At 41.8% G+C, this 23049-nt stretch overlaps 1 protein-coding gene across 1 annotated transcript in view; it reads left to right on the top strand.

Annotated features, from left to right (window-relative positions):
• LOC133413075 (fibroblast growth factor receptor-like 1) overlaps window positions 1-23049 on the top strand; it is a 40644-nt gene that overhangs the window by 6556 nt on the left and 11039 nt on the right. The window contains 1 exon segment of the mRNA XM_061696980.1: window positions 20233-20505. Within this exon segment, the coding sequence (XP_061552964.1) occupies window positions 20233-20505 (273 nt within the window).

The following is a 23049-nucleotide window of genomic DNA, read 5'->3' as shown; positions in this document are numbered from 1 at the left end:
GGGAGCCTGTTTTATTAAGCAAATTACCCTGCAAAAAGTCTTGATAATGAGACGACCAAGTTGATTTTTAAAGCCCGCTCTACATCTCCCAGACATGGGAATAACACACTTGTTTTCCCTCCGCTTCACTGTGTTCCACGTCTATCAGCGAACGACGCTGACCCCGGCAGTTGGCAGGGGAAGGAATGTGTCAGAATTCACCCCTTGCAGGGAAAGAAAGGAAAGGGCTCTAGCTGTGATAAGTAGTCATAATGGAGGTCACTTGGTGTTTACTTAAGAGGGGTCATATAATCCCTGTTAGCAACACTCCTTCATTGACTGATTTAAATGGCCACTCCAATTAGCATTCATGTGGACTTTCAACAAGCCATTGTCCATTTTCCACATTTATCTCTGTCAGCTGTATGCTAATGCTTAAGAGTTTGTAATTTGGAGAGTGAATAGGCTGCATCCAGAGCTCATTAGTTTGCTTGGGCTTGGGATGCTTTCAGACCACATACGCTCCTCCTGTTGGCTGAAATGCTCCAGTTAACCCCACACAATCAACATGTCAAACAATCACCATTTAGATGCTACGCACTTTCCACCGTCAACTTCCATGATCTACTAGACTTAACTGTATATACGAAGCAGCCGTTTTTGTTCTTTTGACAGCTGCTCGGTTTGGTGTCAGATGACAACGGACTGTGTGTCAGGCTGCCGGTGTTACAACCACGGCCAACGGGAGAGTTGTCCGAGTGGCTGGAGGGGAGCCTGCATATGGGGGCCGGGGTCAACACGGACGTGGGACTTTACAATAACTCTGCAGCTCCTCAGTGGGAAGTGTTTGTCTTGCGCAACCCCTCTCTCTATGCCTCCTTCATTAGCCCCCAACCCCTTCTGTTTTCTCTTTCGCTTGCTATGGAGGGACCCTCTGTTGCCCGCCACTCCTCGTAACATGAGTTTTCAGGGGTTCGAAATAGTCTGATGGTTAGGCCCTAAAACAGTATTAAAAAAAAAAAACATTGGACTAGAGTAGCAGGAGTTGAATTGAGTACTTTAACACAGTTTCAAGTTACTGGAAGAAACAAATCTATAAATAATGAAGTCAATAAAGAAAATTATTCATTAACACATCTGTATCACAATTATGTTGAAAAGGATTAGGAGGAAGTAAAATGTATTTAATCATTTCCCTTATTTGATATGCAGTGGTACCACCTTGACTTACCCCAAGTTTTTTTAGTTCACACGCTATCGTTGGGTCGATTAATTTATTTTATTTATTGATAGATTTGTTTTGCTTTGCAAAATTTTAGTTACAAGCGAGTTTTGGATATGTTGCTGTTCAAGTGAAGTGAAAAGAATATGGCGCAATAAAAGTACTTTAATGCCCTTGCATGTGGCAAGGATAGCCACAGTCGGCGATATACTTTCAGCCGTTTGTGATCAGGACAAATAGTCAAACATACTTATACAAAATGAGAACACTCTCAAGGAGCTCCTGTCGGCCACAACTCACCCCCACACGCCAACACGCAGACTAACTGGCCAATCCCACTTGATCTCCTGATGTCACTCACAAGGCCACAAACAAAAAAAGGCACAAATCCAACTCACGAGTACTACAGTACACTGGAAAAAAACAAAACATGTACATCGGTTGCACATGATTAAACTTGTTAAACTAACATATATTCTTCCATTATGTTCAAAGAGAAGAGGATCATCAGTTTACCACATTTAGTCATGTGCAACAAATGTACATGATCAAATTAAGTGTTTCTCTTTCAGTGTACATGCAATAATTACTCTTTATAAAACAAGCTTATTCCTTTACATTCTCTTTTATTGTGCTTTATGTTTTTGTGCAATTTAGGGCTATTTTTTTCCGGATTAATGGAATTTAAATTCATTTCAATAGGGACAATTGATTAGATACACAAGTAAATTGCGTTACGAGCTTGGTCACAAAACAAATTAAACCCGTCAGTCATGGTACCAATGTATTTGTATTATAAAATATATTAAATACAGTAACTTACAGTGTGCTATAACACAGCGTTGATCACATCAACGTTCAACTGATTTCTCTCAAGTTTACTTTTTTTAAGTTATTGACTCAGCTACACAATATGTTTGGTTAGGGCTTTCTTTATAACTGTAGCTTGAAGATACTTCTAAAGTTTTTTTTTTTTCTTGCTGTCCCACAAAACCCTTTGTCACCCAAAATGATGTGTTTCCCCCATCAAGAAGAGGAGGTGCAATGGTTTTCTTGAAGAGAATATAAAAAGTTGATTTACAGACTTGGCTTCTTGGCACATTGTTGTGCCACCATACAAAAAAGCAACACTGTAGTCTGAAAAAACCATGACAACCTTTTGTTGTCTTGAGAAAAGCTGTCCATGTTGAATGATGGCGGCCTTCAGGATGTCGCCTTGGCTCAGCAGTTTCGGTCCTACAGTCATTGTGATGCTATTCCGTGCGTTTGATTTGAACTGCAGAAGCGTTTGCTGGCAACTCCTGTGATTGTTTGTTTGGTGGACTTGTCACAGACAGCTGTGCTACTGATTTTTACAACGCCAAATCAAGTCAGGATATCTGATGTACTTGTACATCATGTTTAGAAAAGAATAATTGTGTTTCTCTCTGGGTCTCGTTTCCATCCTCTCTCTAGGGCTTTCATCACTGGTAGTCCTGGCAACTAGCATATATATATCATTTATTCTCTCTTTCACACACACGCACACATGCACTTACACGCACGTATATACACACACACACACACACATGACCCCCCTGTTGTGCAGTTAATGGTTGATTGAAAGTTATGGCCGTGGAAAAAGCGATGGCTTGGCTTGGCTTGAAGAAAGCCGAGCCAGGGAACGTTCGGGATAAGAACATTTGAATGAGGCGCCTCTGACTTCCACACGCCCTCCTCTCAGTTTCCATCCTGCTCTTTCAGTTCACCTCTGATGGGCTTCAATGAGACCCCACATAGCTTTTTGGCTTTTTCAGTCCCATTTTCTTCTCCATTCTTTTGAGTGACCTTGGAAATTCTTTACTGCATTGTCCCCTTTGATTGAGGTTCTATGTGGTGTGGGCCAATGCTTGTCACACTTCATCAAAACAGGAGTTTTCACCGCTGAAGCGTAAACTGTCATGCTGCCCCCGTTTCCCAAAACATTGCGGCAGAGGCGAGGACGGGAGCAATTCATTTGTGATGAATGGAAAATGTGTCCCTGCTCCAACTTGGAACAGCGTGGAACAGGACGACAAGGAATAATCATTTCAGGAGCAAGGAGCATAATCTGTCATTCTTTACAGCAAGGCTACGCACAATCCCAGACTGCACCATGGAGTGAAATAGATTACATTTCCTCATGCACAAGGATATGACTTGGCCTTTGGAGCAGCCCCAGTTTGGATTTACTTGGCACATGTGTCCTCCATTCATACTCTATCAACTTATTTCCATGATTTATGTATCTGTTTAAAGTCATTCAATTATGGATGATTAATAGAAGAGCTGAGCATTTGATGATGTTTACAGTGACGCGTCTGTTCTGGTCATCCACTGCCAGTTTCTCTATAGGCCAAAGACCTGCACCTATATGGAGAAAATTGTTTCTTTTTTTTTTTAAGACACAAGATATCTTTAATCTTAATTCTTCATCTGACCAATACATTTTGGACAACTTTGCGGGAACAGTTTGAGGAAGGTCCTTTTCTGTTCCTGTTTGACCAATTAAAGTCCATCAAGGGATGCTTGGATGAGTTTGGAGTAGAAGTACCCTGATCTCAAATCCATTAATAAACACCTTTGGAAAGAAAGAGATTGTGAGCCAGACCCTTCAATCTTCCCTTCAGAGTGGAAGATCTAAAAGCTGGGGTGACGATATTTTCCTTATTTAAATAGTCTAACATTGAGTTGATAAATGTGTTCGAAACATTCAGCACGTTTCTGCAATAATGAACTGAGCTTCTGTGTGCAAAGGCAAAACAGTCAGCTTGGACTGTGATTTGCTGATGTTGTTTAGATACTTTTTAGTTTATTTAGTACTCTCCAGTACCTCACAAGGTTCCACTGGGTCAGTGAAAATGTGCAGATTTGACTTCTTACCTCAAAGTCCAACTCTATTACTTTTATTCTCAGTTTATGTTTGCTTACCTTTCAACTCGGCGAGATCTCTTGTTCATATTGGGTATATCACAACAGAATTGATTTCCATTGAACTGTCCGAACTTGAACAGTTTGGTAACTCAACAACTCTCAACTGAACCTAAAATGTCAAGGAAAATATTGTCTTGGTACAAAGTTGAACAAAAACGCAGGACCGAAACAGAGCGAGCTAAAGACAAAACTGGTTGTCAAAAGCTAATTACCATTGCTCCATCGCCTCCCAAATGATTGTTTTATTCAATATTCCCCTTAGCTAAGGTATCAGTAATGATAAGCAAAAGGAGAAAATAAAAAAATAGAAAATGCAAAACTAAAATAAATTACTTTTTTGAATGTTGAAAGAGGTAATATGGCCACATGTTGAAGATCCACTGTCTAGCATGATTAGGGTTGGGCATCGAGAATCAAGAACCGATTGGAACCGGGACTAACGTTCCGGTTCTCCCGGAACTGTTCAAATGAAGAAGTCTCAAACAGCAAAGAAGAAGCGCCGTAAACCAACGAAGAAGAACCGCTCACGATGACGTTCTTGTGCCTAATTGCGGCGGCGAACAAAAGTGTGTCTTAACTTTATTAAAATGACTGACCAGTTGACTCAGTCCAACACTTAGAATAAGATTATATTTTGCAAAGCAGCCATTCACGATGTGTAGCGTCTGACGAGCTCCGAGCCTCAACCTACACCGCGCGGAACTTCAGTGAAGTCAACTCTGTTAATTGGATGAGTGAAACAATAAAATATGTCAATGCCAACATTGAGACAGTTAACAAGGTAAATGGTTGCTTGCACATTTGCACTGATGGGTTTTAGGGTTTATTTTAGTCTTCAAACTAACGTAAGCGACAATGACCAAAAAAGAAAAACGAAAGCGTAACATTGGGCTAAAACTTTACATCACAATGAATTGGGACACAATTCACATAAACATTGTCTCACAGTATCACAAACACTAAACTTGTGCCTCATTGGTGGGTGGGGAAAGGAATAAACATTTTATCGCATTTGGTTCCATCCATTAAAAAAGCTAATTTTTTTTTTAATTAAAAAACAATCACCGTTGCCATGTGAAGTTACTTTTCGTGCCAAAATGCTGAGTTCGGGTGCGTACCCTTCAAAATAAAAGGCTACAAGTTTAAAACAAGAAGTCAAGTTAAAACCTGCACATATAAACCATTTGACGTGATGAAACTGAATACAGGGGTTGCTATATAGCCTTGTTAAAATAGTTATTTTAACTATCAGTGAAGTCAACTCTGTTAATTGGATGAGTGAAACAATAAAATACGTCAATGCCAACATTGAGACAGTTAACAAGGTAAATGGTTGCTTGCACATTTGCACTGATGGTTTTTAGCGTTTATTTTAGTCTTCAAACTAACGTAAGCGACAATGACCAAAAAAAAAAAAAAAAAAAAAAAAAGCGTAACATTGGGCTAAAACTTTTCATCACAATGAATTGGGACACAATTCACATAAATGAATTTATTTCATTGTTAAAATAGTTATTTTAACTATCAGTGAAGTCAACTCTCAGTCAACTGGGTGACTGAAACAAGAAAATAAAATAGTTAAAACAGTTAAAATAACTATTTTGACAATGCTATATTTAACTTTTAGCTAAAACATTAATGAATATGCTGTATTTAGTCACATGCATAAAGACGCATGAGGTCCAGTGCATCTTTGAGGTTGGCTGTGTTGCATACACTATATTTTTTCTGATTGCGCTTCTCATCCATATCTAATGAGTGTTGTTGTATGCTTCTTCAACAATTTAGTTTAATGAAATGGAAGACTCTAAATTGCCCGTAGGTGTGAATGAGAGTCCGAATGGTTGTTTGTTTCTATGTGCCCTGCGATTGGCTGGCAACCAGTTCAGGGTGTAACCTGCCTCCTGCCCGTTGATAGCTGAAATAGGCTCCAGCACTCCCGCGGCTCAGGAAATGGATGGATGGGTTAGTTCCACACACATTGCCTTTTTGTTCATAGGTTTGATATTAATACTGGTTATAAAGAACGAGTCAAATGTTCATTTTAGTCTATGCTGCGGGCTGCTAAGAAAATGGATGTTCATAATTTGGACACCCTTTATTTGAAGCCTGCAAACCTTTTGACCCAGCCCCCTACAAGAATCGAAATTGAGAATGGTTTGGAACCGGAATCGAACTAAGGAACCTGAATCGGAACCGGAATCGTTCAAATTCAAACGACGCCCAACCCTAAACATGATAATAGTCTCTTCCTTGGTCCATGCTACAGTCCCACACAGTCCTCCAGTTTGTCACACAGACAGTCCGACCAAAGCAGATTGCCCTTCATAGTTTCCATCAATTGTCCGTGCCACTTATCCTGTGCAGGGTCACGGGTTGGGCTGGAGCCTTTCCCAGCTGATTATAATAGTTAACTCCCAAATATCGACATAGGCGTCAGACCCATGTTACAGTGGGACTCTAGAAACATTGCATGTTGCGGACAGTTGATGGACAAAGAGTGAGACAGCCAGAGGTGAATAGCGGGCAGTGCACTTTGGTTCATCTCAGTGGTAAGGTGAATTGGGAAAACAAATGTCACAGTGAAAGGGTGAGCAGTACACGCTAATGCCAGGTTCAACAGCTCCACGATGATGGATTGATTCCACACAATATTCCAGGATTGTGAGGAGGCCCCATTGCTGTCAGTGGGAGCTTTGCCGGTCCACCAGTGACTTCCCCCCAGTCTGAATTCTCACCGTGCTAAACCCACAGTACTAATGGGATTTTATGGAGGCATATTATGCTGTATGGCTGCCCCTCAGCTTCTAAACTGGTTTGACGAGCTGATGGGGATCTCAAGAGCATAGTGCCATCATTCCATTATCACACAAAGGTGGCCATCACAACACACACTGTGGTAACAGAATGTCTGGCCACTGTCCGGCATCACATCAAACCCGAGTGACAGTGACTAAACTTTGCGGAACATCTGCAGCTCATTGCGCTTCTCCATACTGTACCCCCGACTGTGACGAGAGTGCTGATGAAAAGTCTGCTTTGCCTGTGGAATGCAACAAAAGATTGGAGAAGAAGGGAGTGGCAGGATGCACCTCGCTGTTAATGGGCCTCTTAAAATGAGGAGCATTCTGTACATGATGTAGCTTGGAAGAAAGAGATGGCAGAAATGTCCAGATTTATGCAACGCCATGAAAAAAAAACCTGATTTAAAAACAATTGTCTAAGTTTTTAGCTTTTAGGTTTTTAGCTTACCCTTTTGATTAATTTTGAGTCTGAAAAAAAAATAAATCATTTGAACATGTTTCTTTTGGGAATATGATTCCAAAACATTGTGTGCTTTTTAAAAATTTTTTTTTAGATGTTTTCTGGCCAAGTCTAATCTGGCTTTCCTGTTCTTGAACACTACCACTGGCTTGCACCTTGTTGTAAACCCTCTGTATTTACATTTGTGAAGGCATCTCTTCATTTTAGAATTTGACAATATCCAACCTTCAACAGAGTATTATTAACTTCAGTTGGTGCTGTAATGGGCTTTTTCTTCATCAAGGAAAGGATTCTTGACTTGCTCTGTGGTCTTCTGGGCCTCTTGATGCTGTTGTAGCTTTCTGTCTTTATAAGAATGTAAAAATAAATCTCTCTTATAGAATAATGTGGTTTTTAATGTCGTCCTTCACTTGCATTCAGAGCTGCTTGGACTATATAGGTGTCTCCAGTCAAACAGCTGCAAAATGGCAACTTAACACCTGATATCAACTTGAGTCGTTTTTCTTCCAATGGTATCCACTTAATTTGTGAAGTAACAAGAAAGTGGACTGCACCTTTACAGTTAATCTCTTGTGAGTCAAAGGTCCAACTACATTTGAGTAAAATGATAAATACCTCCATTGCAAATGCAATCCTTTTGTAAAAGCTGTTAAATTAAAAGCCAAAAAAGGATACAGTTCATCACATACTGATTGTTTAATTTCAAAATCATTGCGGGGTGTATTGTGGACTGATGATTAAAACTGTGATGTACGTATTTTTCTCTTTAATACTGCTGGATTGAACGGCTGCATCAGCGCTCTTAATCCTTAATTCCATTAACCTTAAATGTTTAAAATGTGATTTGAGAGATACAATGCTACAAACGTGAGCATCCACACAATGTCCCACTCCAAGGGGCCCATCCATCACCAAACACAGAGACAGACGGTCATAAACAGGTGCTTGTCGGTACCCTGCTCTAGGCTACAGAGAGAAAAAGGACTGTTGGGGAGGGTCATGTGGCTGAGCCCAGGCCCGCGATTTGGGTGTGAGATTGTTGAGATTCCTGGTTACCGCAGCCTCTGCCCGCCTAATCCTCTTTCACTCCCCCATGCGGCCCTCCTCTCCCTATGAGCGGTGTTAAAGGAGACCTCTCTGCCATTTTAGCTCCTGCGCCTCTCTAGAGCAGTCCCTCTTTGGCTTCAAGTTCATTTATCCACCCACTATTCCCGACCTCACCGCCGGGACCACTCGTCCACCCTTCAGTCTGTGTTTGTCACTCTATCTGGCCTTTCTCTCCATTCCCAGACTTCATCCGGTGCCTCTTCCCAGATAAGTGGCCCAAAGCACACACTCAGTCCTGGTGTGCGCACCAGTCCTCAGCCTAATGGAGTGAGATAAAGCCGGCAAGTGCCACTCACTGTGGCTTCTTTGTGACCGCGCACGACTGGCCAAAGGCAAAGTTAGGCCACTATATTACTAGGATTCTGTTTCAGACTTAGCACTAATATTTAAAGGTCCCGTATTTTGGCTATTTAGACCTCCATTAAGTGACTCTCTAACATGGACTTAGTATAAAAGTGTCACTTTCATTTAAAGAAACACCTTGGTTTTGTCGTGCTAGTGTCTAGAAAAGGCCCTCTGACAGCTACTTATGTTTGACCCAGTTTTGTATTTGGCTAACACCGCCCCCTTTCCTCTGATTGGTTGCCTCCGTGTAGAAGAAGCACACGTGTTTATGTTGACAGCACTGACTCTGGAGTGGAGATTTTCGCTAGTGATGTAGATAAGCTTGAGAAATTCGAGTGACCTGATTTCAAGCCTGTCAGCAAAAAAAAACATGTGGGACTCAGGAATACGTGGACCATTTTAATTCATATTTCACATGTTTACTGAGGCTCCATAGAGACAATATTGCATCCCAAATACTAGAAAAAAAAGTTTGTTTGGCAAAATATGTCCCTTTTAAGAAAAACAATTGTTAGAAATAGAGTTACCCTCTTCAAATTATTTTTGACATGCTGAACATGAGCATCATGATTGCAAATTAAATAATTTGGACAATTTGTCTGTTTGTTGCTATTTCCATTTGTTTGTCATCCATATGTGACAATATGCCCTTTTAGCAAATGAGCTTACCATATCAAATGCATTTAAAATATGATTTGCAATGTAAGAGTATACATACACAAATTAAGCTCGCTTACTCTGTTGTTGGTCACTACAAAGTTTTTGCAGTCGGATGAAAAGATGGATAAAAAGTTCTTGATTAGCATGAAATATAAAAAACATGACTCATTGTTATTCTCTTATCACATTTGACTGTTGCAGTTTATTAGTAAACGTATGACAAATTCATTTTGATGTAAGAAAAAAAAACAACAAAATAAATAAAGAGAAGGAAAACAACATTCTCAGATTTATATAAATATATAATCGATTTCTCTGGTTAATTCAGATTTTTAAATGAGTCACTTATAAAGTTGTACTTTCATGTTGTAATGTCTTTAAGACATTGAAAAAGTTGGATATGAACTAATCCATCTCAATATAAACATCTAGTGAAAAAGACCACTGGAAACGTAAGATGAAAGACCTCCTTTAATTCGGGTTTAGGAATTTCCAAAAAGGAATCTATACTTCCCAGACAGTAAAACTGCTTATGGACCCTTTAACCAGGATTAAAAGAGGCCTTTCATACAACCAAAGTGCTCGTCTGAGGAAGCGCAGCTGAGGTAGCAGCGCTGCCTCGTCTTGTGATCATCCTGAATGGTAGATGATGTTTTCAAGAGGCTCCTTTTCCCTATGATTACTGAATATGCTGTTTGAGGTAGCACCTCTGCTTGTTTCCACAGACAAAACTCCGTTTAAAAGTGTCGGCATGATGTAAACAGAGGTGGTCTTTGTTCAAACACGGTGGGGACCCCAACACGATAAAGCCGTTTATATCTAGTTGATTTATTGTGGGTGGAGCATGGATTTGTGCCGGGTCGTAACTTCAGGCGACAGTAGTGCTCGCTCACTGCTTTTGCAAAAAAACACACACAAACACACACACACACACATTCGGGGGTCCGCCGACTGAGGCAGCCTGGGCTGGGAGACGGCCGTCAAGTTTAATGAAATATAGCAGCTTAGAGTTCAAAGGCGCCACAGTCGGCCCCGTTATGGGCAGGCCGCGTGATGGAGATGTTTCCAGAAGCTTTATGACGCCAGTCATTTCTCCCTTTTTTTTCCCCTTTTCTTTTGATGGAGTCTACAGGGGCTGCCTGTTGTTGCCAAGAAAGGTTGACCGAGAACAAGAGGGCGATGTTATTCCAATGGTTCCGCTTTTATCAGGGAGCATCTCCTTACCGCTTTCTCTCTGTTTTTCGCCGTCTCCTGCTGTTCCTCAAGTCACCCAATCGCTCTGCCGCCACCATTCCCACCACGGATGCTGTTGCTATTCAGCCCACATCAAGATGGTGCCAAAGAAAGAGTCATTGTCCCGACTGGTCTTAGGCCACTCTTATCTATTGATTGGAAAGCAAAGAGAGGGGAAATAATGGGTATTGATTACCTTGCCGGGATGCTCGGTCTTTACATCGGTGAAGAAAAGGCGGCATTCTTAGCACCTCCCAGCCGTCTCGCTGCTGTCAGAAGGGCCGCAAATGCCACCTTGCTCCCGCCATCGCCTCCCATCTTTCTCCGGCTCACTTTTTTTTACTGCTGATTTGTATCTGTGCTTGTGAAATGTATAGCGAGCTCCTAACAAAAACTTGTGGCCTTTCACACACTCCCCAGGCTGCAGCCTTATCCTCACCTTTTCGCCTTGACCCAGTCTCGCGAGTGAAGTCACCGACCGTGGATTTGATTTTTGGCTCTTGTTGCTCTCCCCCAACTTTCTGTTCCCTGTTTCCTTTTCTTGATGTGCATTACACAATTGAGCCTGAGGTTCTAGGAGACGCAAAATGGAAAAGAGCCCTGCAAGCGCAGGCTCCATTAGACTGCTCTCCTCTGTGATGTCTGTCTGCATTTGTACGGTCTGTTGGCCTAACACAGAGATGCTGAGGAGGAAGGGGAGGAGGAGGAAGCACTCTACTTTTTATCTGTCTCTTTGCATTTTCCTCTTAAGGTAAATACAATAGTACCTCGACTTGAGATTTTTGAGTTAGAAGTGAGCTTCAGACACGGCGCTGCTGAAGTGAAGTGAAAAAAAAAAAAGGAGAGCCGCAGTCGCCGATGCACTTTCAGCCATTTATTGAACAAACAGTCAAACGCATAAATACCAAAAATGCTTGCTAAGAGCTATAGTTAGGCCAAAACTCACATCCACATGCTCACACGCTGTCTAACATCCATGTTTCTGAAGTCACTCACTTGGCCACACCCCTTAAAGGCACACATACAACATTACAGTTGTTGTGGCTCGGCTTGTCCCAAAGTAATTACACTTTATAAAACCAGTTTGTTTCTCTACTTTCTCTTTTATTATGTTTTATTATGGTTTTACAAAATAAATATTAATATTAAAACACATAATGAAACGTGGCGGCACGGTGGACGACTGGTTAGAGCGTCAGCCTCACAGTTCTGAGGACCCGGGTTCAATCCCCGGCCCCGCCTGTGTGGAGTTTGCATGTTCTCCCCGTGCCTGCGTGGGTTTTCTCCGGGCACTCCAGTTTCCTCCCACATGCCAAAAACATGCATTAATTGGAGACTCTAAATTGCCCGTAGGCATGACTGTGAGTGCGAATGGTTGTTTGTTTCTATGTGCCCTGCGATTGGCTGGCAACCAGTTCAGGGTGTGACCCGCCTCCTGCCCGATGACAGCTGGGATGGGCTCCAGCACGCCCGCGACCCTAGTGAGGAGAAGCGGCTCAGAAAATGGATGGATGGATAATGAAACGTAATAATGTGTTTTCGGGGGGCTGGAATGGAATAATGGCATTTCAGTTTATTTCAATGGGGATATTGATTTCATATAGGAGTAAATTAAATTGTACTGAGTAGCTAGGACAGAGATGTCTGTGCCGTTTTACTACCTTTTACTTTATTTTCACTTCTATGGTGTTTCTCCCCTTTGCCACCGCTGTTACCCTTCTGTGTTGGTTTAAAAAATATCAAAATAAATAAAAACAGAAGAAAAGCCAAAGGAAAAAAAAATCATAATTGCGGAGTTAATCAGTGAAGAAATCATAGTTTTTGTGAGACTTGAGAGCCTTATCGTTTTGTTTGAACTCCAAATTGTACAACTTGAGAAGCATTTGACATTGCAGGTTCCACTGTACTTCATGTTAAGGACACGCTCACACATACTGTAGCAGCATTTTTCATTGTAATGAATCACCGCGGTCAGGCTGTGTACAAAAAGAGCTTAGATGCACAACAAATTCCTGCAGTTGGCTGCAGATTAAGGAGCAAATCCTTTTTTACGAGTCGATGTTTACAGATGTTGTTTGACTAACCACGTCCTGGACTGGGCAAGCGGTGTTGCAAGTATTATTCAATTGTTGAAGTTCCAGGTGTTCGTTATTAAAGTTGTTGTCAACGGCCAAGCCCACCCTTTATTGACATATTTGCAGTGATTAGAATGACAATTTTTGTGTGTACGTGTGAGTGTGTGCGTGTTGGGGGGCGGCATCTGCATGTCATTACATAGCCTCAGGTGTTCATAACTTTTACGAGTGTTACTCAATTCTCTGTAATCCTTCCTTTTTTGCTTTTTTCATTTGCATTCCATAACACATTTCCCAGGATACATGCCCAGACCTCTAATCTCAGCATGTCATGAGCCTTCTATAACTCTATATTTAGTTTGTCGCAAGAATGCAATTTATTGAACGTGGCCCTTTGTCTTAAAATAATCCATCACCAAACTGAGCAAAGACAAACAGAGCTAATTCTGTGAGTCGCCAGGCCTCCTCCTCCTCCTCCTCTTCCTGCACTATGAAAGATTCCATTCACACATGGAGCCCAGCTATATTAAGGCGCTCCATACCAGCGCCGTGAGCCCATATGGTCGCGTGTATCGTTTGCTGTACAGAGAGCGGCAAGTAATTCTAACAATTTGAGTAAGCAACCAGTTTGACATGAAGCTGGCACATTGTCATTCATCACAACCTCAATGCGTAGTTCACCATGTGCTCAGGAGGCAGCCTCGTGACACTCGAGGAGAGTACAACTCCTGTTCATTTTCCAGCAGAATGCTGCGATTAAATATTGCTTTCGGGTGTCTTTCAATCACGCAGATAAAGAAGTTATTCCATTCTGTACAGAGAGAGCCTCTGTGGTTTCGGCACTTTCAACTTCAAGGTTAAGCGAACCTGTCCTTGAGAGGGAGGAGGCGGAGGAGAGACCCTGCTGAAGACAGGATAGCGGTCATGCACACAAGCGCAAATACTTATTACGTGATGCAGACCACGTCCTTGATTTCGGCACCTCTCTGTGCCTTGTTTTTCAGAAGGGAGTTCAAAAGATTTTTTTTTAAGAACAGAGATTGAGGGAGGAAATAATTTGTTGCACATTCCAAACACTTGGCGCACCAGCCAAAACTTTCCCGTGCATTAGATTCATTGATAAACGTCTGGAGCCGGAGGGGTCCTAAATAACATTCCATATCATTTACCATATCTTCGCCACAGTAAGGATGACAGTGATGAAAGACAGTAAATGAAAGTGGAAGCACATGTTCAAGGAATATTACAGTGTGCTACAGTAAAAGCAATGTATCATTGAGGATTAGATGCCAGATTTGTGTTGGGTGAATTTCAGTTTAGCATTGGTTCAACTCACTGATCTGAGTATATAGTTCAGTGTTCCGGTTGCACGCACTCCATGCTGGGAAGCTGGTTGACCTCTGATTTTCTGGCTAGCAAAGCAGTATATCCCATAAAAAAATCATCCATCCATTCATTTACTCTACTGCATATCCTCATTAGGATCGTGGGTGAGCTGGAGCCTATCCCAGCTGACTTTGGGTGAGTGGTAGGGTACATATACAGTAGTAGACAAACAACCATTCACACTTATACTCACACCTACAGGCAATTTAGTCTTCAATGAACCTGACATGCTTGTTTTTGGATTGTGAGAAGAAGGCAGAGTACCTGGAGAAAACGCACGCAAGCACGGGGCTTCAGGAAGGCTGCGGCCAAGATTCAAACCCCAAACCTCAGAAATGCAAGGCAGACATGCTGATCACTTGATCACCGTGCTGCCCCTTAAGAAATCAGAAAGTGGATTAATCTTCTCCGGTTTAACTGTGTATGCAATGTTTTAAGTAACATTCCTAACGTATTTATATAAGTGTAAAAAGACTTCAGCTACAATAATATTATGTTAAGAACAGTGTTTGAAGAGTATTAAAATCATTGTTTTATTCGACTTCAGTTGCAGTTGTGCACAACAGCAAATTTACTGTACAACATGAACACAAAATATTCTACCTTTAATAAGTGATGGTACAAAAAGAACTTAGTGGTTAGCATTAGCAGTTGACCCCACTGCCTGGACTTCGTTTTCAGCCCCTCAACATTGACTCCTTTTTCTTACTTTCACTTTACTTCCAGTGTACATTCTATTCTTATTTTCTTGTCTTAACACACCATGTTGAAGCTGGTCCATTTTTTTTCTATACGTGTCGCTAAATAGCTACAAAAATACCCCAGAAAATAAAATGTTTAATGTTGACGTTTACATGTTGGGCAGCACAGTGGTTAGCACATCAGCCTCAAAAGTTCTGGGGTTCGGGGTTCTAAGCTGCTGAAGTTTAGTGCGATTTGCTCGAGTCTCACCTGATGTCACACATGATGACGATTTGTGCAACTCTTAAGGCTAAAGATTTTTGGCCCAATTCCACATTTTCCAGAAATATGCTTTGATTAGACGTGGAACAACGATCGGTCAATGTGTTTTGGTGCATAAATCAGAGCTTTTTGCTCTTTCACGCCCTGCCATTAATCTAAAAGACACAGGCTTTAGTGGAGTGCTGGAGTGAGAAAACTGAGGCACATTTGTCTCAACTTTGGAAAGAACTATATGTGTTTTTTATATACATGTCTGGCTCAGTGTCAGAGGATCAACTCCTGAACTAAGCAAGATCAGGTCACCAACACGGTGACCCGACTGTGGTCTTAAAGAAGACACAGCCGTGCATCTGTTCTGCTGTGGTAGAAGAGGGGTGAGATATGGGCCATCTGACAATAGCCAAAAAGACTGTGGTTGTGTTCTCTTCACAGACGTAAACACTGACACTTCCAATTTCCTGTATACCAGTGCGATAGAACGCATGGCTGCGAATGAACAGGCTTTTCAACTTAGTTTATACATGTGAATGTGAGTCACCAATATCAAGAAATCTTTGATCAATATCTTTCTTCTCAAACCAGCTGCCCAGCTGTTGTATATGTAGCTCCCATCCATCTTTCGGCAATATGACGAGTGAATGGTGAGCCAGATGGTGTTACCTGGCTCACCTCGCCCCCTTTTTTTTTTTTGAAGCCCCATCAGTAAAGTTCTTGTTTACCATTATGTGTGAAATGCACTGGAGGAATGTGACTGTGTGTTTGTTTGACCGTGTGTGCATGCATTGGGAGAAGCCATGTGTACATACCCTCCCCATTGTTTTTACTGCAACCAGAGCAGGCCATTTGTTCAGAGGCCCAGACGAGCGATAGGGTTTTGTTGCATTTGATTGGCCGTCTGGTCCGCTCAGTGTTTCAGGGTTTTGTTTAGCTTTCATGGGGCGGGGCTGGGGATTGGGGCTTGCTTGGTGCCCGGTGTTGTGCGAGCAGTAGTGCAGGCCTCCTAACACCATCACAGGGTGTTTCAGCCTGCTTCACTACACCAGATCTGAGGGAGCAGACCCCAGCCAATTAAAACCCGCTGTTGTCCGCCGAAGTGTGACCCGCCCGGTGCACCCCACCGCTACCCCCCATACAGCTTTGATCTCTTGCACGCTACACAAAAAGTCGAGCCAGAACACTTTTCCCTCTATGTGCAGGCTGTGGACGACAGGCCCTGTCCAATTATTACAATCTGGTTTCAGCATTTCTGGGTAATCAGACAAGAAAATGACAAATTACCGTGTTCTCATTCCATCTGCCCCTGACCAAGCTGTTATTTTATTCAATTTGTTTGAGCCATACTTCAACAATGAACTCTTGTACCCAAGAAAATCTGTAAAACTGAGGGGGTTTTCGCTTTAAAAAAAATAAATATTTCATTAATTGAAGGGCGTTCTGTTGATTTTCCCAAATGAAGGCTGTAATCATCCTTAAATGCGTAATTGTTAAATCTGCTGATCAAATTTCTTTAAAATGCCACAGACAAAAAAAGGTTGCTGAATTATAGTATTTTCCATTTTTAGCATAACTGAGAGAGGATGACTTTGTCAAAAATACTACAGTTATGCTCATATGTTATAACACTGGCAGAATTTGTGAATGGCAAATTGTAGGAAAATATGACTGAACCGAACCAGGCTATCATTATTTTCTTCATTGATATATTTTTCTTAATGATTGTTCTACTCAGGAAAGCCTTATAGTTTAAGTTAAATACCATTAAAAATGAATGTGTTTTGCCTGATCACTCATGTTTGTCATGTCTTTAAAGAATAGTACACCTTAAACATTCTGCCAGACTAATGAAACTGATGAGCACAATTATATATAAAAATATAACAAAATGTCTGCAGAATTGTTATTATTGTGATATTTTTAGGTACAAAAGCATGCATTGAAATTGCACATACAGTGGAGCAAAAAAGTATTTAGTCAGCCACCAATTGTGCAAGTTCTCCAATTTAAAAAGATGAGAGAGGACTATAATTTTCCATCATAGGTATACCACACCTTTAAGAGACAAAATGAGGGGAAAAAAATCCAGAAATATCACATTGTCTGATTTTTAAAGAATTTATTAGCAAATTATGGTGGAAAATAAGTATTTGGTCAATAACAAAAGTTCATCTCAATGCTTTATTATATTTTATATTATATTATATTATATACCCTTTGTTGGCAATGACAGCGGTCAAAGGTTTTCTGTAAGTCTTCACAAGGTTTTCACACACTGTTGCTGGTATTTTGGCCCATTCCTCCAAGCAGATCTCCTCTAGATCAGTGATGTTTTGGGGCTGTCGCTGGGCAGCACAGACTTTCAACTCCCTCCAAATATTTTCTATGAGGTTGAGATCTGGAGACTGGCTAGGCCACTCCAGGACCTTGAAATGCTTCTTACGAAGCCGGAGTCATTCTTTGCCCGGGCGATGTGTTGGGGATCGTTGTCATGCTGAAAGACCCAGCCACGTTTCATCTTAAATGCCCTTGCTGATGGAAGGAGGTTTTCACTCAAAATCTCACGATACATGGCCCCATTCATTCTTTCCTTTACACGGATCAGTCGTCCTGGTCCCTTTGCAGGAAAACAGCCCCAAAGCATGATGTTTCCACCCCCATGCTTCACAGTAGGTATGGTGTTCTTTGGATGCAACTCAGCATTCTTTCTCCTCCAAACACGACAATTTGAGTTTTTACCAAAAAGTCATCTGCCCATGTGACATTCTCCAAATCCTCTTCTGGATCATCCAAATAAGAGGAGCCTCTTGAAGAAGAAGTTACAGGTCTGTGAGAGCCAGAAATCTTGCTTGTTTGTCGGTGACCAAATACTTATTTTACAGAGGAATGTACCAATTAATTCATTAAAAATCAGACAATGTGATTTTCTGAATTTTTTTCTCTCACTTTTTCTCTCATAGGTGAGGTATGCCTATGATCAAAATTACAGGCCTCTCTCATCTTTTTAAGTGGGAGAACCTGCACAATTGGTTCCGGACTAAATACATTTTTGCCCCACTGTAAATAATAAGCAATTCCAATCATTCTTCCAGCGACCTGATGCCTTCTCAATGTAGTAATTGAGTGAATTGAGTAGACCAGATGTGTCAAACTCATTTTGTAGTTATGTTATGCTCAGAGGTGGCACCGTGGCCGACTGGTTAGCAAATCTGCCTGAGGACCCGGGTTCAAATCCGGCCTCCTCTGTGTGGAGTTTGCATGTTCTCCCCGTGCCTGCGTGAGTTTTCTCTGGGTACTCCGGTTTCCTCCTACATCCCAAAAACATGCACGGTAGGTTAATTGAAGACTCTAAATTGCCCGTAGGTGTGAATGTGAGTGTGAATGGTTGTTTGTTTATATGTGCCCTGCGATTGGCTGGCAACCGGTTCCGGGTGTACGGCCGCCTCTCACCCAGAGTCAGCTGGGATAGACTCCAGCACGGCGGTGACTCTAGTGAGGATAAGCGGTACGGAAGATGAATGAATGAATGTTATGCTCAGAGGGCAGAAAAGAAAGTGAAAACCATATAAATGAATGTCGTATTATTATTACATGTGCACAATTATATCAGAATCAGAATCAGAATCAGAATCATCTTTATTTGCCAAGTATGTCCAAAACACACAAGGAATTTGTCTCCGGTAGTTGGAGCCGCTCTAGTACAACAAACAGTCAATTTACAGAACACTTTGGGGACATAAAGACATTGACAAAAAACAATTGTGCAAAAAGATGCAGAGTCCTCTAGCACTTAGAGCAGTTCGAACGACTAATATTGCAATAGTCCGGTGCAATGACCATTGTGCAAAGGGCGCTGAGACTTCAAGGAGTGTATGCGGTTTAAAGTGACAAGTAGTGCGATCATCTGGGACAATGTCGGTTGTGCAAATGTTACAGATACTCCTCAATCAGTGTGCAAATGGAGCAGATGCTACTCTGGCATGAGTGGCCAGTATATGCAAATAGTGCAGCATGGCGAGACAACTACAGTGAGTGCACAAGTAATAAATAATTGGCCCCACAGAAATGTGACAACGAACTCAAGTCAAAAAATTGCCAGCTTGTTGTAATGGAATTATAGGTTAGGTGTTTAAGAAGTTGATCGCAAGAGGGAAGAAGCTGTTGGAATGTCTACTAGTTCTAGTTAGCGTTGATCGGTAGCGCCTACCTGAGGGAAGGAGCTGGAAGAGCTGGTGACCGGGGTGCAGACGGTCCGAGAGGATTTTGCACGCCCTTGTCTTAGTTCTGGCAGCGTGCAAGTCCTCAATGGTGGGTAGGGGGTTACCGACAATCCTTTCAGCAGTTTTGATTTTTTGATTGTTTTGATTGTCCGTTGCAGTCGGAGCTTGTCCTTTTTTGTAGCAGCACCAAACCAGACTGTGATGGAAGAACACAGGACCGATTCGATGACCGCTGTGTAGAACTGTCTCAGCAGCTCCGGTGGCAGGCCGTGCTTTCTCAGAATAGCTTTCAGTAGCTTTTTCAATAGCTTTCTTATAGCTATTGTTAGCAGCGAATTGTATTTGAAATCAGAAGTTATGGAAAATTGAGGCTAGCAAGTTGGATTATATGTAACTACTGTGCAATTAATGTCAAGAAGGCATTTGGTGCAGAATCAGTCAGTGATCCTTTTACTATTAAAGGCATAATATGCAGTTTTCAACCTGCTAGCAATATTTGAATGTAGCCTCATTTCAGACCCCAAGCACAAGTACCACTGCATCCTGCTGTCTTCCTCAAGCGTGCAATGTAAATTAGAGGCATTATATGGGGCCAGAGAAGGGGTATTTTTCAAAAGATCATTTTAATAACATTCTACTGTCTACTGTCAGATGTTTTTTCAAAACTGCAAACTCTCCCTTTAAGGTTGTATGATGTGTAAATGTTTATGATGCATATTTAAGCATAGTTGTTATGCTTCTTTTAAACCACATTTATTTTGTAGAGCGAGCATTCAAGTATTACTTTCTGTGAGTTGATGGTTGTGATGTGTATCTGTGTCTGCATCCTCAGGACCTCCGCGCATGTCTGAGAAGGTTGTTCAGCGACAGACGGTCCGGCTCGGGACTGCCATCAAGCTACCTTGCCCGGTGGAAGGAGACCCGCCGCCACTCATCATGTGGACCAAAGACGGGCGCAACATCCACAGTGGCTGGATCCGTTTCCGCATCCTCCGCATGGGCCTAAAGATTAAGGAGGTGGAGGCGGACGACACGGGCACATACATTTGTAAAGCCACTAATGGCTTTGGCAGCATCAACGTCAACTACACTCTCATCATCATTGGTAAATACAGTTGATTGCATAAGGTTTTTTTTTTTTTTTTCTTAAATGAACTCACCAAGTGGCCAATAATGTGTGACAAGTCACTTAACATCCATCCATTTTCTATAGTGCTTGTCTACATGAGTGTCACAGGTTAGCTAGAACCTATCCCAGCTGATTTTGGGCAAGAGGTGCGGTACACCTTGGAATTGCAGGGCATATATTGAGAGACGACTATTCACACCTATGGATGATTTCCATCTTCACTTATTCTAACAGGCATTTTTATTTTAATGTAAAACCCACATAAGCACAAGGAGAACATGCAAAAAATCCACACAGGAAGACTGAAGCCAAGATTTCAACCTTGAACCCAAGAACTGTGAGGCAGATGTCCTAAAATCTGTGCTGCCCATCATGTAACAGTACTTTATTAGTCGCATATGTGAAATGTAGCCATTCCAGCAGGAAAAACCAAGCTAGGATTATCAACATAAAAAGATCAATGCTAGCCACTCGTAAACCATCCTGCCCATGTAAACCACTTACAATTGAAAACATGAAAATGATAAAATACTCAACTTGAATGAAAGAACTTGTGCAAAGGTGAGTCGCATTAGCAATGTGTCTTACGCATTTCACTTTCTAGTATTCTTATTTGTCAAACATGTAAGATAGATAGATAGATAGAAATTAATCAATCCAAACCTCTGTAAAACATAAAACACTACACAACAAAAAACAACATTAAATTTGATAACGAGTAACAATGAATGTGTTGACGACGGAGACCTACTGATTTGAATGTGATTCTGTTCCACTGTACTGGTAGCTTGCTTTCTATGTTCGTCTCTTAACACCCCTTGTTTGGGCTAGTCCTCCTCTTAGAATAAATGCTGTCGAAAAGATACAAAAAAGTTATTTGATGCTCACTCAACTGAGGTCTCGTGAGGTCCGCTGAGCCCTCACGTGATATGCTGACCTCTTGTGTGATGTCATCCAAACTCCCAGGTTTCATAGGCACATGGTCTTCTGTCCATTCCGAATTTGTACAACCACAGGTGTGTTGGACTGGATTTCAGTGCAAGAAGCAGAACATGAAGCATTAATATAGTGTAAACCTTGAATCTTGAACATTGCACGCAGGGTCCGAAATTAACACTCGCCGTTTGCCAAATGCAGCTAAATTATCCGTTTGGTGAGTGAATCTTAGAGCGGTACTCTCCATGAATGTTTGCTACCACGTACACAAACATACACGCACAAATCATTGCCCAGTGGCGTTTGTCCTGGAGCCAGTAATATTGGAGCAGGGTGTAAAAAATTCATTTCGGCCCCTAATTGCCCATTTATCTTGTAAAAATATTATTAGTGAACATTTGACCACACTGCGGTGTTAAAAGACAACCCCCCCCCCCCCCCCAGAGGTGAAGGTCGAGAGCAAGTGGATTTACAGTGGTTTAGTTGTGAATCCTTTCCTGGTTGAGTGTGTTACAGCCGCTACCTCTCAGCACCCAAAGTCAACAGCGGCACGGGATATTCTTTCATACTAGTTCATCCTTGATGAATCAAATGGATCTGGAGCTCTTCCTCCTCCGTAGGCTACTCTCGCCGTCAGCAGGAGCGCCACCATAAGAAACGCAGTCAGTGTAAATAGCTAGCTTGGTTTTCAGACAGTCACAAAGCTCTTGAATGAGGCATAAAGGGTGAAATGTGGCCGGCAATGGCCTTTGTGTGTGTTTGAGTGTGTGTAGCGGGTGCATTTCCTTTTGGGCTGGAGCGAAGCATGATGAATGAGCGGAGCGGAGCGTGAAGGCTGTATTTAGTCTAATTACTCGAAGATGCCTAATTAGGGCCAGAGAATGCGCACTGTTGCTCGCCTTAGAAGAAGAACCATAATCACGCAGATGTGGAAGAACATCAGAAAAAGGTGCTTTACTGTATGTAATAAAGCAGGCTTGTGTGTTGGGAATAGACTGGACGGATGTTTATTTCCAGTCTCCCTTAGTACTTCAAAGAATGGGTGTCTGCTGAATGTGCTAAAATGAAAGGTTTGAGTGGAGGCACAGAGCCAGCTTTAATGTCAAGGTTCGTTGTCCACTCGCACTACGCCGCATATCATAAAAGTCGGGTGTGTTTATGCCATCACATAAAGGCTGTTAAGAGTTTTTACAAATGCTTTCAAGTGGAACTGAATCTGAATTGATCACACGACACCAGCAGCGTGTCATTTTAAACCTGCTAGAAGGTCCCGATGATTGGCCTGCTACAACTGCTGCTCTGTTTTTATTTTATTTGAAGAGTGTAAATATAGATACTTTCTAGTGGGGCGCTGATCTTCAGAAGAAAGCTCAGTGAAGTCGATGTGAAAAACGAGGGGGTCATAGTTCAAGATGTAGGGTTTATCAGTCATTTGTGCGAGTGTTGAATTGATTTGGCAGAAATGGATTGCTTGTAGTAATACACTACAAAACATGGTGTAGAAAATAAATGATTTAGATATGCGGTATTATATTACCACTCTCGTGCAGCTATCCATCCATGCGTTTTCTATACCGCTACTCC

Source organism: Phycodurus eques, chromosome 14 (assembly GCF_024500275.1).
Source record: "Phycodurus eques isolate BA_2022a chromosome 14, UOR_Pequ_1.1, whole genome shotgun sequence".
NCBI classification, from domain to species: Eukaryota; Metazoa; Chordata; class Actinopteri; order Syngnathiformes; family Syngnathidae; genus Phycodurus; species Phycodurus eques.
Note: the sequence above shows the minus strand (reverse complement) of the source record. Positions and strands in the feature narration are given on the sequence as shown.